Below are 13,352 nucleotides of genomic sequence, written 5' to 3'. Positions count from 1 at the left end.
TGTGTGTGTGTGTGTGTGTGTGTGTGTGTGTGTGTGTGTGTGAGTGTACTTCTATTACTATTGTTTGGAGGACCAAATGTCCTCACAATGATGGGACATGTGAGATTTTATATGAGTGAGGACCTTTTTTACTGGTCCTTACTTGAACTGCTTTTTTTCAACACAAATTCAGCTTATCTGGGAAAAGACAAAGAGCAGAAAGATTGTCTTTTTGCATACTGAGGGTAAAGTGATGGCTAGGTTTAAGTGTAGATCAATGGAAATATCAATGGAAATCAGTAAAAAAAGTCCTCATAAGTCATGCAAGACCAACGTGTGTAAAGCTGGAGTTTGAGCAGGATTACTTTTATATGTGGAAATATTATTTAGATATAGATTTATTAGATTTAGATTTATTTTTTTCCACTCTTATTTAGATCCCTGATTTTAATCCAGTATGAATCTGCAGCGTGTAGTTTTACAGTCTGACAGAAATGATTATGGAGCGTATGGTTTTTTAAATGGTTGAATGATGGAATGAGAATATAACTGCTGGATGCCTTATAGATTAACACATTCTCCTAATTGCCACAGCTGTGCAGTGTGTTGTTATTGTTATTAAGTACATTCCATGACATAAAACAGACAACTGCCCTATGTCCTTTCATTTCACGTTGTCTGTGGGCATCTTGAGAAATTTCATCTATACTTCATCACGTGTTAATCTGACATTCAAATTGTTTACAAATTACTTTACAGAAGCTTCCTCTGTGAAATGCCTCCAGCTCAAATAATCCTCAACAATGCCTTCCTTTTCTTCTAGATCCTGAGAAGCCAGAGGTGGTGAGTCCAGCACCTGATAACACAGCAAAGCAAGTTGAAGAAAATGCTAATCATCTTGCCCAACCTGATGAGAAGCAGGAGGCCAAATCTCTGGAACCACCGGCATCCTGCAAGCATGGAGATAGACGGGAAAAACTAGAGCTGCACAAAACGCTGGATGAGGAGGACAGCAGTTACCAGAGCCAGAGTCTTCTGTCTGGAGGTATACCATGAACACAGCTCACCGAAGCCTGGTAATGGAGTGCTATACGATTCGGTTGATGTTTGAACTCAACAGCGAAACAAACCCACTCCTCCTTTCAGAGCTTCTTCTGAAACTCTGCCCCCACACTTTTGTGGACACACTTTGTCGAGGCCAACACATCGTTTTAGATGTTAATGTTGCCACCTGTCTAGCAGAAGAGCGACCTCCTCTTTCGTTTTCATGCTTTTCAACTCTCTGCGAAGCTGAAGTCGGCTTCTTTCTCGTCAGCTTCTTGTTTGAATTTTCCTGTTCCACCTTAAATTGTGCCCTCATGCTGCGCGGGCGTTCGCCGTTTTTTCACAGGGTGGGACGGACATCTATACACGTGCAGCCCGGCTATGAAAACGAAAAACGGAGAGGCTCAGATTACTGCTAACACAGAGGGGGCGTGGCTTCATTTTCTGATCAGGACACTGTTACTTCACTATGTCTTTACATAGAAAATAGCTGATTGTTGCTATATTGATGTTTGAAATGTGGAATACATCACCTTTAAGAAAGTGTGCTGGAGTTATATGATACCAGACGTGGAGATTTTGAAGGAAAGCGATCCCGCCGTAATATGAAGTTGTTTCTAAGAGTTTATTGCATAACAATATCTTGTTGCCCCTCTGCACAAACAAACAGCCAACATACCCTGTTCCGCAGTTTAGGTGCGACTAGTTATTTGTTTTGATTTTACACACATGAGTATTTTTTCTTTTTTTGTTTGTAGTAAATTAATATATTAAAGCCTAATCAAATTTGTTTTGAGAAAAAAAAACGTTAGTAGTATAATAGTGACAGTGCTACCTTGGGAATAGCACAGAAGGACATTTTCGCCCCTTGAAGCTCAAACATTTCAGGCAATTCAACCGCTTTGAGTTTCAGTTTGTGCCTTTAACAGTAGTTTGCGAAAGAAAATGTCAAATCACAATTTAGAAAAAACCTGCGGATGAACATGAAGCTGAATGTTGAAGATACATATACGAGCAAGTTTATACTAACAAATCCTTTGCAGCTCTACTAACAGCAAAAGACAAATATTACTAGGAAAATTCCAGTAGTGTGAGACACCTACGCGTTCCTAGACCACTGCGGGAAGCTTGTGGCCTTGTGTTCTTTGGCTGTAACGTTGACCTTCTCATCAGTAGTTAACGTGGGTTGGAGGTGTTTTGTGCTGTGATGGTGAGCTGAATAACTTTATTCTAATATCACACCATTTGTTAACTGCCCAGTTTCCTTTTCTAGCTTTTTAGTGTCACTCAGTTGCATGAACAGTGTTTAGTGTGATAAAAACGTCAAACACAACCAGTTAAAATTAGTTTGTACTTTCGATCTTGGCAAAGTTCTCTCTCCACTGCCAAAATCAAAACATCTGCTCGTTGCAGATGTGCACCTATTACCGTTTGCCTCATATCTATTCTCGTCCTCTCTCTCGTCCCACAGAGAAGATGTTCTACGAGGCAGAGCCGAGCGGCCTGGTGGTGGGTGTGCGTGTGGAGAACTTGGTCAAGGTGTTCAGCGGCAGCTCCAAACCTGCTGTGGACGGCCTGAGCATCACCTTCTACGAAGGCCAAATCACTGCCTTCCTCGGCCATAATGGAGCCGGGAAGACGACCACCATGTAAACACCTTAAATCAGGATGTATTGATGTTGTCGTTGTCCTAGCACAATGAATATGCCAGCCAAAACCCATCCAGCTGTAGATTTCTGTGGTACAATAGATACAAGCCTGGGGAGAGAGCTTCTCCATTAATACATGAAGTTTTGTATGGTGAAAAATCAAATGTACACATTTTTCCCCTTATAGCAAATGTAGTTAATCTGTGACAGAAATTTGCTTCTTTAGTTTTGCATTTTAGCTACGAGGTGAATGAACAAAAGTACACACAAAATTCAGGCTTCAAGTTGGCTGCTACCACTATTTCCAGCTATGCGACACACTTTTGTCCATTTCTATCGATAACAGAATGTCATACAGTGCCATAAACCACATAAAGAAGTCTTCTTGAGATTGCTTACCAAATCACTGCTGTTTGAGGTGAGCATGTGATGATTTAGGTGTGCAGTTAGCGTGATACCGATTGGTGGAGTATCAGCTTCCATTGCTTCTTAGTTACATCCCTATAGCTGCAGTGCAAAACTAGAGAAGGAAACCTCAAACACCAAATATATCTTAGCTGCTCAACTACAAACGAGGTAAAACGGAAAAGTAAAGGTAATTCAATTTTTCAGTTAACTATTCACTCAAACCGCACATTGTGTTCCTTGTTTATTTGGTTAATCACTGCGCATACCCAGCCAAATGTAGTACAGTAGATACCAACCTGGAAGAATGAAGGTCGAGGTCTGCGCTGGACTGTTATTTCAGTCCCGTCCCTTCCCAAAAATTCCAAAGATTTCTACTCACGCCTGCAAAATCTGAATCATTTGTCCCGCTCCCGCCCGCAACCAAAGCGTTTGTCCCGCTCTCGCCTGCACAGTTCCATCAAGGCTGATTGGACTGAAGGCTCTGCCTTCTCTGTCTGTAAGCTACAAGAATTTACATGTTGTTCACGTGATTTCTTTAGACCGACCTCATTCGTTTGTACTGTTTTACTGTTATCCTTTCATATTGTTTATATAAATACGATTTAGGGCTTGCTCTACTTTATTTAGGCTATTCCTTCATTTGCGAGATTTCTCTTTATGCATATTTTGTCCCGCTCCCACCTGCTGTGGACTGGTCACCCACCCGCTCCCATACACTATACTGAAAAGGTGCACAGCAAGGTGGCAGGTCTCTAAATGAGGGCTTCAATTCTTATTGAGTGTTATTAATGTTAGTACTAATAAAGGACACATGAACACGCTTTGAGGAGAGTGCTAACTGCCCTGTTTTCTCTACATAGTGGGCCTCATTCACCAAGATATTTCTTCTTAAAACCCACTTACACAGTTTTCACAAAGATTCTGACTTTCACTAACCTTATTTTGGATTTGTTCTTAGGTAAAAATAGAATCTACACACTCAAAAGCACAGAGATGTGAACAGTTCTGCCGTTTAGGACACGTCATAAATTTGACATTTTCTTAGACCCTTTTTCAAGAACACATTAAGAACAAACTTAGACAGATATTGGTGAATGAGGCCCACTGTTATGTGGCTAGTCTCTCTCCATATGCCATGATTGGACAGAGTCTAAATGAGCTTCCAACTGCAGATGGCAGTGCAGCATCACTGGGAAAGAAATCGTGTTGCCAGGGACAGGAATATGATATGATATAATAAGCTGTTGAGACACCAAATTGAGGTAAACAATGTTTATTTCCATGTTTCAGGTCTATACTTACTGGATTGTTCCCTCCTACTTCGGGCACGGCACATATCTACGGCAGAGACATTCGCACAGAAATGGACATAATCCGCCAGTCTCTGGGCATGTGCCCTCAGCACAACATCATCTTCCACCAGTATGTAGAACCCTTATGTTGGACTCAAGGGTTACAAGTCATGTAAATATGAATGATGAATGATATGAACAATCCGGGCTCTTCACGTTCTTCTGATGACAGTGATTAACTGGAAGATATTATAAAATAATATCATTAATTAGTATGTCCTATATGCTGTTTTCACCCAAGATCCATACAAAATAGATAAGGTGCTCAGCTGTTGGGGTGGCAGATTTTCAACATCACACTGTTTGGGTTGCTTACCACTGCTTATATGATTCTACTGAACTTGGGAGATTCTTGGGGTCCGGGGGGGGGGGGGGGGGTGGTTTGAGGGTGATAGCAGTATAAAACTTATAAAGCACATTATAAGTGGCAGCATGGTTCCTGCTTCTGGTTCAAAATGCATTTTACTCAGTTTTGTTTTCATTGAAAAGAAAAAAAATTGAACGGAAATGTTGAAAAAAAAAACTGAATTGAAATATAACCAATGTCATGTGCCCACCACCATGAGTGGAGTTCTAATATTGCCGTGTTGCACTGTGGATTATTGCAGCTTTAAAAAAACAAAAAAAAACAAACATATTAATTAAAAAATCAACAGAGACCATGGTATTTTTCCATAACGGTTTACTTGAATGGTCCACTGTAGATGTCTGTAAATGCTCAGTCTGTCTATAAGTAACATTCGACTAAATATCCATTAAATGCAACTGAACAGTGTGAAAGAGTTTATTAAGTTTATCCCCACTGGTCGACCAACAGAGATCACACCATCAGGAGAGCACTGAAGAAAAACGGTGTGCATGGCAGGGTTTGCGAGGAGAAAGCCGCTGCTCTCCAAAGAGAACATTGCTGCTCGTCTGCAGTTTGCTGAAGATCACGTGGACAAGCCGGAAGGCTGTTGGAACAATGTTTTATGGACGGATGAGACCCAAATCGATTTTTTGGTTTAAATGAGAAGCGTTATGTTTGGGGAAAGGAAGACACTGCATTCCAGCACAAAACTCTTATTCTGTCGTGAAACATGGTGGTGGTAGTATCATGGTCTGGGCCTGTTTTGCTGCATCTGTGCGACAATCTGATGAAGTTTTAGGTCAAATTTATGTGAAAATCTAGAAAATTCTAAAGGGTTCACAAACTTTCAAACACCGGGGTGGAATGTGACAACAAGCAACATGGACATACATTTTCAGGGATATCATGCGAAGGAAAGCCACTGCAGTCCTTTACTACTCAATACTGATACTACACTTTTACTACACGCTGCATGTGTCTGACTTGCTGCGTGTCCTCTGTCTGACCTTTCTCATGCAGCATGACAGTAGCTGAGCACATCCTGTTCTACTCTCTGCTGAAGGGTCGGCCGCTAGCTGAGGCTCAGCAGGAGGTGGAGAACATGCTGGAAGACTTTGGCTTACCACACAAGAGAAACGAACAGACCCAGAACCTCTCAGGTGTGACAGCTAAGCATCACATACTTCAGAGAGCGGAGATTTTTATATCTTGCTAGTATTAAGAGATCATAACACATCAGTATCAGTTCAGTGTCAGTTCAGCCCCAGTGAATCTCCAGGGCACTGAATTAAAATACACGCCTAAGAAAGATGGTTCTTCAAAGGTCCTTTGGTAAAGGCAATTGTTCTATTTAGAACCATGAGCTGTGCATAGAACCATTTCGTGCTTAAGCAGTTCTTTGCGTAGGCAGATGGTTCTTCAGATTGATGCAGGATGTGTTTCTACGCTGACTGTCCACTTTATCAGCTCCACTTACTGTATAGCTGCACTTTGTAGTTCTACAGTTACAGACTGTAGTCCATCTGTTTCTCTGATACTCTGTTACCCTGTTCTTCAGTGGTCAGGACCACCATGGACCCTCACAGAGCTGGTACTGTTTGGGTGGTGGGTCATTCTCAGCACTGCAGTTTTTAAACACCTCAGTTTCACTGCTGGACTGAGAACAGTCCACCGACCAAAAATGTCCAGCCAGCCAGCCAGCGTCCTGTGACCACCAATGAAGGTCTAGAGGATGACCGACACAAATCGTGCAGCAGCAGATGAGCTGTCGTCTCTGACTTTACATCGACAAGGTGGACCGACGAGATAGGAGTGTCTAACAGAGTGGACAGTGAGTGGACACAGGGTTTAAAAAAGTGGAGCTGATAAAATAGACAATGAGCGTAGATCATAGAGTTATGCCGGATCGGTGTATACAACACATTCTGACTCAGTGTGCAAATGGTTCATTAAAGAACCTTTGAAGAACCATCATTTTAATTGTGTACCTTCATTATGACATGGCTGTGGACGACGGATCTCTCACTGTGTTTGGGTGCTTGCCTTCATCGGTTCAGTTCAGTCTCAGTTCAGACCCCAGTATCTATTATACAAAAGCAGAATATGAACCATAATCAAGGTTCTTCAAGGGTTCTTTAGTAAAGAAAACGGTTCTATAGAGAACCATGAACACTCAAAGAACTTTGTGTGATTAAAGAGTTCTTTGCATGCTGAAATGGATCTTCAACTTGATGGAGAATGTGCTGTAGATGGTTCTATAGAGCACCTTTTTGAAAAGGGTTCTGTATAGCACAAAAGGTAACTGTAGCGGAACCTCGTTGGTGCTAAATAGAACCATGAACACCCAATGAACCTTTTGCATGAATAAAAAGGTTCTTTGCATCGTGAAAGTTTGATGGAGAACGTGCTGTAAATAGTTCTATATAGCACCTTTTTGTAAAAAATTGAAGAACCCTTTTCAAAAACGTGCTACATAGAACCATCTACAGCACATTTTCCGTCAATCTGAAGAACACCTTCATGCAAAAAGTTCTTTGAGTGTTTATGGTTCCACGATGTTAAGTCTGTACCAGCGCCTAATATGATTTGTGCTTTGTTTACAATGTAACACCATACAGGGGGACTGCAGAGGAAGCTGTCTGTTGCCATGGCATTTGTGGGTGGAGCTAAAGTGGTTTTCCTGGACGAGCCGACTTCAGGGGTGGATCCCTATTCCAGACGCTCCATCTGGGACCTGCTGCTCAAATACCGCCCAGGTACATGTGCCAATATTCAGAAATTTGGTACATTAATATTAATTATGTACGGTAATGTTATCAGGGACCCTTTGGAATGCTGTCATTGCATTTTAGTCAGACAAGTTGAAGTTTCAGCACTCCACACGTTCCAAAAAAGTTAGGACGGGGACAGGTGCGCTAATGCACCCCTATAACATCATGAAAACTGTGCACTGATAACAAGCTGAGTGGTCTTTGGCCCGGGGGACGCAGTGTTCATGACCACAGGACACTTTTCCACTTCCCCTCAGTCCATTTTCAATTAGCCCGGGCCCAGAGAAGGTGGCAGCATTCTTGCGTCCTCTTTCTATATGATTTCTACTTTGCATTTTAGAGTTTTAAGTAGCATTTGTGGATGCAGCGACGAACTGTTTTCACAGACCGTGGCTTTCAGCCCATGCAGTGATTTCCTCTACAGAATCATGTCTGTTTTAATGCAGTGCTGCCTGAGGGCCCAAAGATCACAGCCAGCAAATACTGGTTTTTCGCCCTTGTTCCCCACAGACAGAGATTTCTCCAGATTCTCTGAATCTTTTAATGTTATTATGTGCGTAGACGATGAAAAGCAAAGGTTATTTGCTATTTTACATTGAGGAACCTTATTCTTGAATCGTTGCACTATTTGCTCACATAGTCTTTCACAGAGTGATGAACCCCTCCTCATCTTTACTTCTGAATCAGAATCAGAATCCTTTGTTGAACCCAGAGGGAATTGCAGTTGTTACAGTTGCAACCATTTATGTAAAAGAATAAACACTTTAATAATTTAAAACAAAGATAAAGATAAATTTGCTATATGTACATAAGATTTAAGTTCTTATGAATACAGTAAAGTGGCGGTGACTGTGACAATAAATATTAAACATCTGGTATAAAGCAGTTCAAATTACTGTACCTCTGAGTTATGGCACACATAATTATTATTATTACCCATATGAACAGTTTGGTATTGAGTTTTGCACATTTGAACCACACGTTGTGAATCACACACTGAGGGAGGAGTTATAGAGTTTGATGGCCACCGGTAAGAATGACCTCCTGTGGCGCTCTGTGGTCATTTCGGTAGAATGAGTCCTGCACTGAATGAGCTCCTGTGTCTCATCACTGTATCGTAGAGTGGGTGGGAGCCATTGTCCATAATGGCCTGCAGCTTAGACAGCGTCCTCCTCTCTGACACGGCCGTCAGCGAGTCCAGCTCCACACCCACATCATCACCGGCCTTGTGGATCAGTTTGCTGAGTCTGTTGGCATCTGCTGCCCTCAGCCTGCTTCCCCAGCATGCAACAGCATAGAGGATAGCACTCGCCACCACAGACTCATAGAAGATCCTGAGCATAGTCCGGCAGATGTTGAAGGACCTCAGGCGCCTCAGAAAATAGAGACGATTTTGGCCCTTCCTGTAGAGGGCGTCAGTGTTCTTAGCCCAGTCCAGTTTGTCAGTTGAAAGACTCAGCCTCACTGAGATGCTCTTTTATCATCCCGGATAATCATGTTACTGGCTTGTTGCCAACTCACCAGTTTTTTTTAGCGTTACCAGTCTTTTGTTGCCCCCGTCACAGTTTTTTGGAACATGTTGCTGGCATCAAATTGAAAATGGGCATTTTTTTCAAAAAACAATACAATTTCTCAGTTTCAACATTTGATATGTTGTCTTTGTACTATTTCCAATAAAATATAGGGTTTTCATGATTTGCATGTCATCGCATTTATTTACATTTTTCACAGCGTTCCAACTTTTTTGGAACTGGGGTTTTACTTACTGGAAGACTCACTATAAAACTGCATGACACAAAGTAAGAAATGTAAAGTTATGAGCCTTGTACTGTCAGAAGTCAGTGTGTAGGCTCAAGCCAAGTAGTACTGAACTGAGGATGGGGAAAAAGCTTAATGCTGACATATAATGGAAATATCATATACAGTTTAGCAGAAACTGTTCATGGTAATCATACGATAAAGTGCAGGACATGGCATTGTTTAAAGTGGTACATTACCAGTACTAGCAGTTCTATGCTTCATGTTGTTCATACTGGAGGAACCCCATGGGTGGTAGAGCTCTCAGAGCGCTATGGCAGGGTTCTCAACCCAACCATTTTTATTTGTAATGATTATGTTGTTGTAAATATTGCACATTTACTGCTTTTCAAATATTACACTCAGAATCTACATGACATTTAATCACATCTTTAAATATGTATTTCCTTTCATCAGCATTGTGATACCACTGAAAACCATGATAAAAGGTAAATTATCTTGAATTTAAAAATGGAAAAATTTGAGCACTTGAGCACTACTGAACACCACAGTGGAGTCATGAACTTAACATTCATGTACTCGCATGAAAGTCAGCAAAATGTAAACCTGCAATAAACAAAGTAAAGAATATATTGTTGGAATATAAATGTCTGTTTAAGCTGAGCCTACTGTGTGAAAGTAAACCACTGTTAACCCCAGTCTACAGTTGAACCCCAGTCTACAGGGCAGAGGGCAGAGGTGTTAACCACTACACTAACCAACCCCACAACACACAACTATTATCATTTGTTTGAATATTTAGACGGGCGGCACGGTGGCGTGGTGGGTAGCGCTGTCGCCTCACAGCGATTAGGGCCTGGGTTTGATTCCCCGGCCGGGCGACCAGGGTCCTCTCTGTGTGGAGTTTGCATGTTCTCCCCGTGTCTGCGTGGGTTTCCTCCGGGTTCTCCGGTTTCCTCCCACAGTCCAAAGACATGCAGTCGGGCCAATTGGACGTGCTAAATTGCCCCTAGGTGTGAGTGACTGTCTGTGTCTGTCTGTCTACCCTGCGATGGACTGGCGACCTGTCCAGGGTATATGCTGCCTTCTGTCCAGCTCCTCCCCCTGACCCTGAGGGATAAGCGGCTTAGAAATGGATGGATGACCATTTAGACACTTGAATAGCAAAAATAATTAAAATGCCCATTGATAGTGCTAAAACTTTGCTACTGGTTTTGGATAATTGGGCTATTTTGGTGTGTCAGTACACGGAATCCATCATATACGCTGGAACTTCCTCTGTTTCAGCTGACAACGTATCACTTAAGATATTATTTTTGCAGTGAATGCTGTATGAACACGGTGTGAAATCTACCTTCTGTGAGCACAGTTTGCATTTGTTGCTGGCAAAACAACCACCCTTCTGTCCCTGAAACAGACAGGATTCTTAGGTTAACATCCATTTCTGTCATTTAAGGTAAAGATTTGTTCATTTGGGGGCAGTCATGGGCTGGAGGTTAGGGAACTGGCCCTGTGACCGGAAGGTTGCTGGTTCGATTCCCAGCACCGACAGTCCATGACTGAGGTGTCCTTGAGCAAAACACCTAACCCCCAATTGCTTCCCAGGCGCCGTGGATTGGGCTGCCCACCGCTCCGGGACAAGTGTGCTCACTGCCCCCTAGTGTGTGTATTCGCTAGTGTGTATGTGGTGTTTCACTTCACGGATGGGTTAAATGCGGAGGTGAAATTTCCCTGATTGTGGGATCAAAAAAGTATAAATTTCTATTGTCTTATTTATCATGACAAGGACAGCTTGTGTATGAAATGCTAGTGTGTAGGAATTAGTGCAATAATAAAACTCTGCCTGTTTGCTGGTTGCAGGTCGTACTGTGATCCTCTCTACACACCACATGGACGAGGCTGACCTGCTGAGCGACCGTGTGGCTATAATTTCTCAAGGCCGCCTGCACTGCTGCGGCTCTCCGCTCTTCCTCAAGAGCATGCTGGGGGCTGGATTCTACCTCACACTCGTCCGCCGCATGAAGGACGAAACGCTGTCCGCCAGGAAGGAGGCCAGTCCCCTGCTTTTCTCTCATACACTTATGTGTGTCCATACTCGTGTGGGTGTGCATGCTGCTTAGCCAACAGTGTCCACAGTCCCCCTGAAGTAAACTGGGTTATCCCCTTATATGGCCAGTGAAGTCTGTGTAGTGTCTGAATAATAAGCCTTAGTATGTAATACAGCTGAGATTTTAAGGGGTCAAAATAAAGTGTTCATATAGTTTGTTATACACAATTTCCCCTTTAGTATTGATGTAGTTCAACAGGCTAGACATGCAGACTGTATAGACACTGTTATCTAATGAGCAAAAATACATGGCACAGCTAAAAACAGCAGCACCAGCCGTCTTTAAGCCTGGATATATATGTGCCATAAGTTTGCCTGTGTTTATATATAGGTAACAGTATGTGCAGCGTCAGAAACCCTGTAAACGAGTCTGTTTGTCAATGACATACTGAAATTATGCGCACTAAACATTTATGACCAAAATGGTCAAAAGTGACACTTTTAATTTTTGGCTGAAAAAGAAAAAAAAAAAGCTAAATTTTAAAAAATTTAATTGTTCTACACTAAAGCGTCAAAATCTAACACCTAACAAGTGATTAAAATGATAATGAAATCAGAGACAGTGAATAAATTGCAGTTAGTTTTTTGTCCTGTGTTGGTCCTAACCCACCACATTATTGTTTTATTAAATCAATCCAGCCATAAAGGTTTGTAAAAATAGCAGATATTTAAAATATCACAAGTGTCCAGCGTAAGGTTCTCCTGTAGCAGCTGTAGCCAGTCAGCAGCCTGTCCATGTTGTCCACCCTCTCACCCACACACACACACACACACACACACACAAACACATACACAGACACTAACAGCAGGCCATGTAGGAGCAGAACAGAGTGAAGAACCCAGCACCTCCACACTTTTACTCCCTGCTGGCTCAGCCCAACACCCCATGTGTAATATAAATGTGTGGGGGGTGAACATGAAAGAGCTGAAAATGAGTCAGGGCGGCACGGTGGGTAGCACTGTCGTCTCACAGCAAGAGGGGCCTGGGTTTGAGTCCCCGGCCGGGCGACCGGGGTCCTCTCTGTGTGGCGTTTGCATGTTCTCCCCGTGTCTGCGTGGGTTTCCTCCAGGTTCTCTGGTTTCCTCCCACAGTCCAAAGACATGCAGTCAGGCCAACTGGACATGGTAGGTGTGAATGTGTATGTCTGCTTTTTAGCATAAACTAATTTAGTGCCAATGCAAAATGTAGAGCCCATCTACATCTTGCCAAATTGAGGGAAGTCTCGCAGGCCCAGATGTGATCTCGTAATGACAATGTCCTGGGACAATGTAGACTTAGGGTTGTTAAAGACTGAGCGTGAAATTTCTAAACCAATCCACCACCTCATGAAGAGGGAGCTCAAAGTTGGGGGCGATGATGTGCTCATAAACAGCGAAGCCCTAAGGACTGACTCCACACACCCCGCCTCGCCTCGCCTCCAGGCTTTTACTCTACTGCTCTGTTTTAAAACATTCGGTTATGAAAAGGAACAAATACCAACTTTTCACCTGGAGGAACTGATTTAAGCTTCACAGTCAGACCTTAAAACCACTGCTGGAGCTCTGAGGGAACATCTACACTGTTTGTACCTTGATGAACAAAAAATGTACCTGCACAGAACCTTCATTACTAAACTTACTGAACTAATAATTAAAGTCACAACATCTTGTCCATCTCAAATTTCCACTTGTTCCAAACAAGCACACAAGATCTAATGTGGAGAGCTGGGTTTCTGTGTGTGTGTGTGTGTGTGTGTGTGTGTGTGTGTGTGTGTGTGTGACTTAAGGACACTTACAGGTCTTTTCCATCTATATCTGTGATAAACTCTCTGTGTATGTATGTGTAACAGGGCCAGTGTGACTGTAAGGATGAATGCTCCTGTAAGTGCTCCGTCTGTACAGAATATAAAGAGAGCGCTTGCACCCAGCCCAAAGCCACCGGCCGACAGATGGACG

General features: G+C 42.6%; 1 protein-coding gene across 5 annotated transcripts in view; it reads left to right on the top strand.

The window, feature by feature from the left end:
- abca4a (ATP-binding cassette, sub-family A (ABC1), member 4a) overlaps positions 1-13,352 on the top strand; it is a 131,644-nt gene that overhangs the window by 71,932 nt on the left and 46,360 nt on the right. For all 5 annotated transcript variants that reach the window (XM_037536760.1, XM_037536759.1, XM_037536758.1 and 2 more), the window contains 7 exons: positions 803-1,024; positions 2,495-2,672; positions 4,371-4,502; positions 5,802-5,941; positions 7,400-7,537; positions 11,171-11,361; positions 13,247-13,352. In XM_037536760.1, coding sequence (XP_037392657.1) covers positions 803-1,024; positions 2,495-2,672; positions 4,371-4,502; positions 5,802-5,941; positions 7,400-7,537; positions 11,171-11,361; positions 13,247-13,352 — 1,107 coding nt within the window. The remainder of the gene's footprint in view (positions 1-802; positions 1,025-2,494; positions 2,673-4,370; positions 4,503-5,801; positions 5,942-7,399; positions 7,538-11,170; positions 11,362-13,246) is intronic.

The sequence above is a fragment of the Pygocentrus nattereri genome, chromosome 3 (assembly GCF_015220715.1).
Source record: "Pygocentrus nattereri isolate fPygNat1 chromosome 3, fPygNat1.pri, whole genome shotgun sequence".
In the NCBI taxonomy this organism is placed as follows: Eukaryota; Metazoa; Chordata; class Actinopteri; order Characiformes; family Serrasalmidae; genus Pygocentrus; species Pygocentrus nattereri.
The sequence above is the reverse complement of the archived record's forward strand: the minus strand, read 5'-3'. Positions and strand labels throughout refer to the sequence as shown.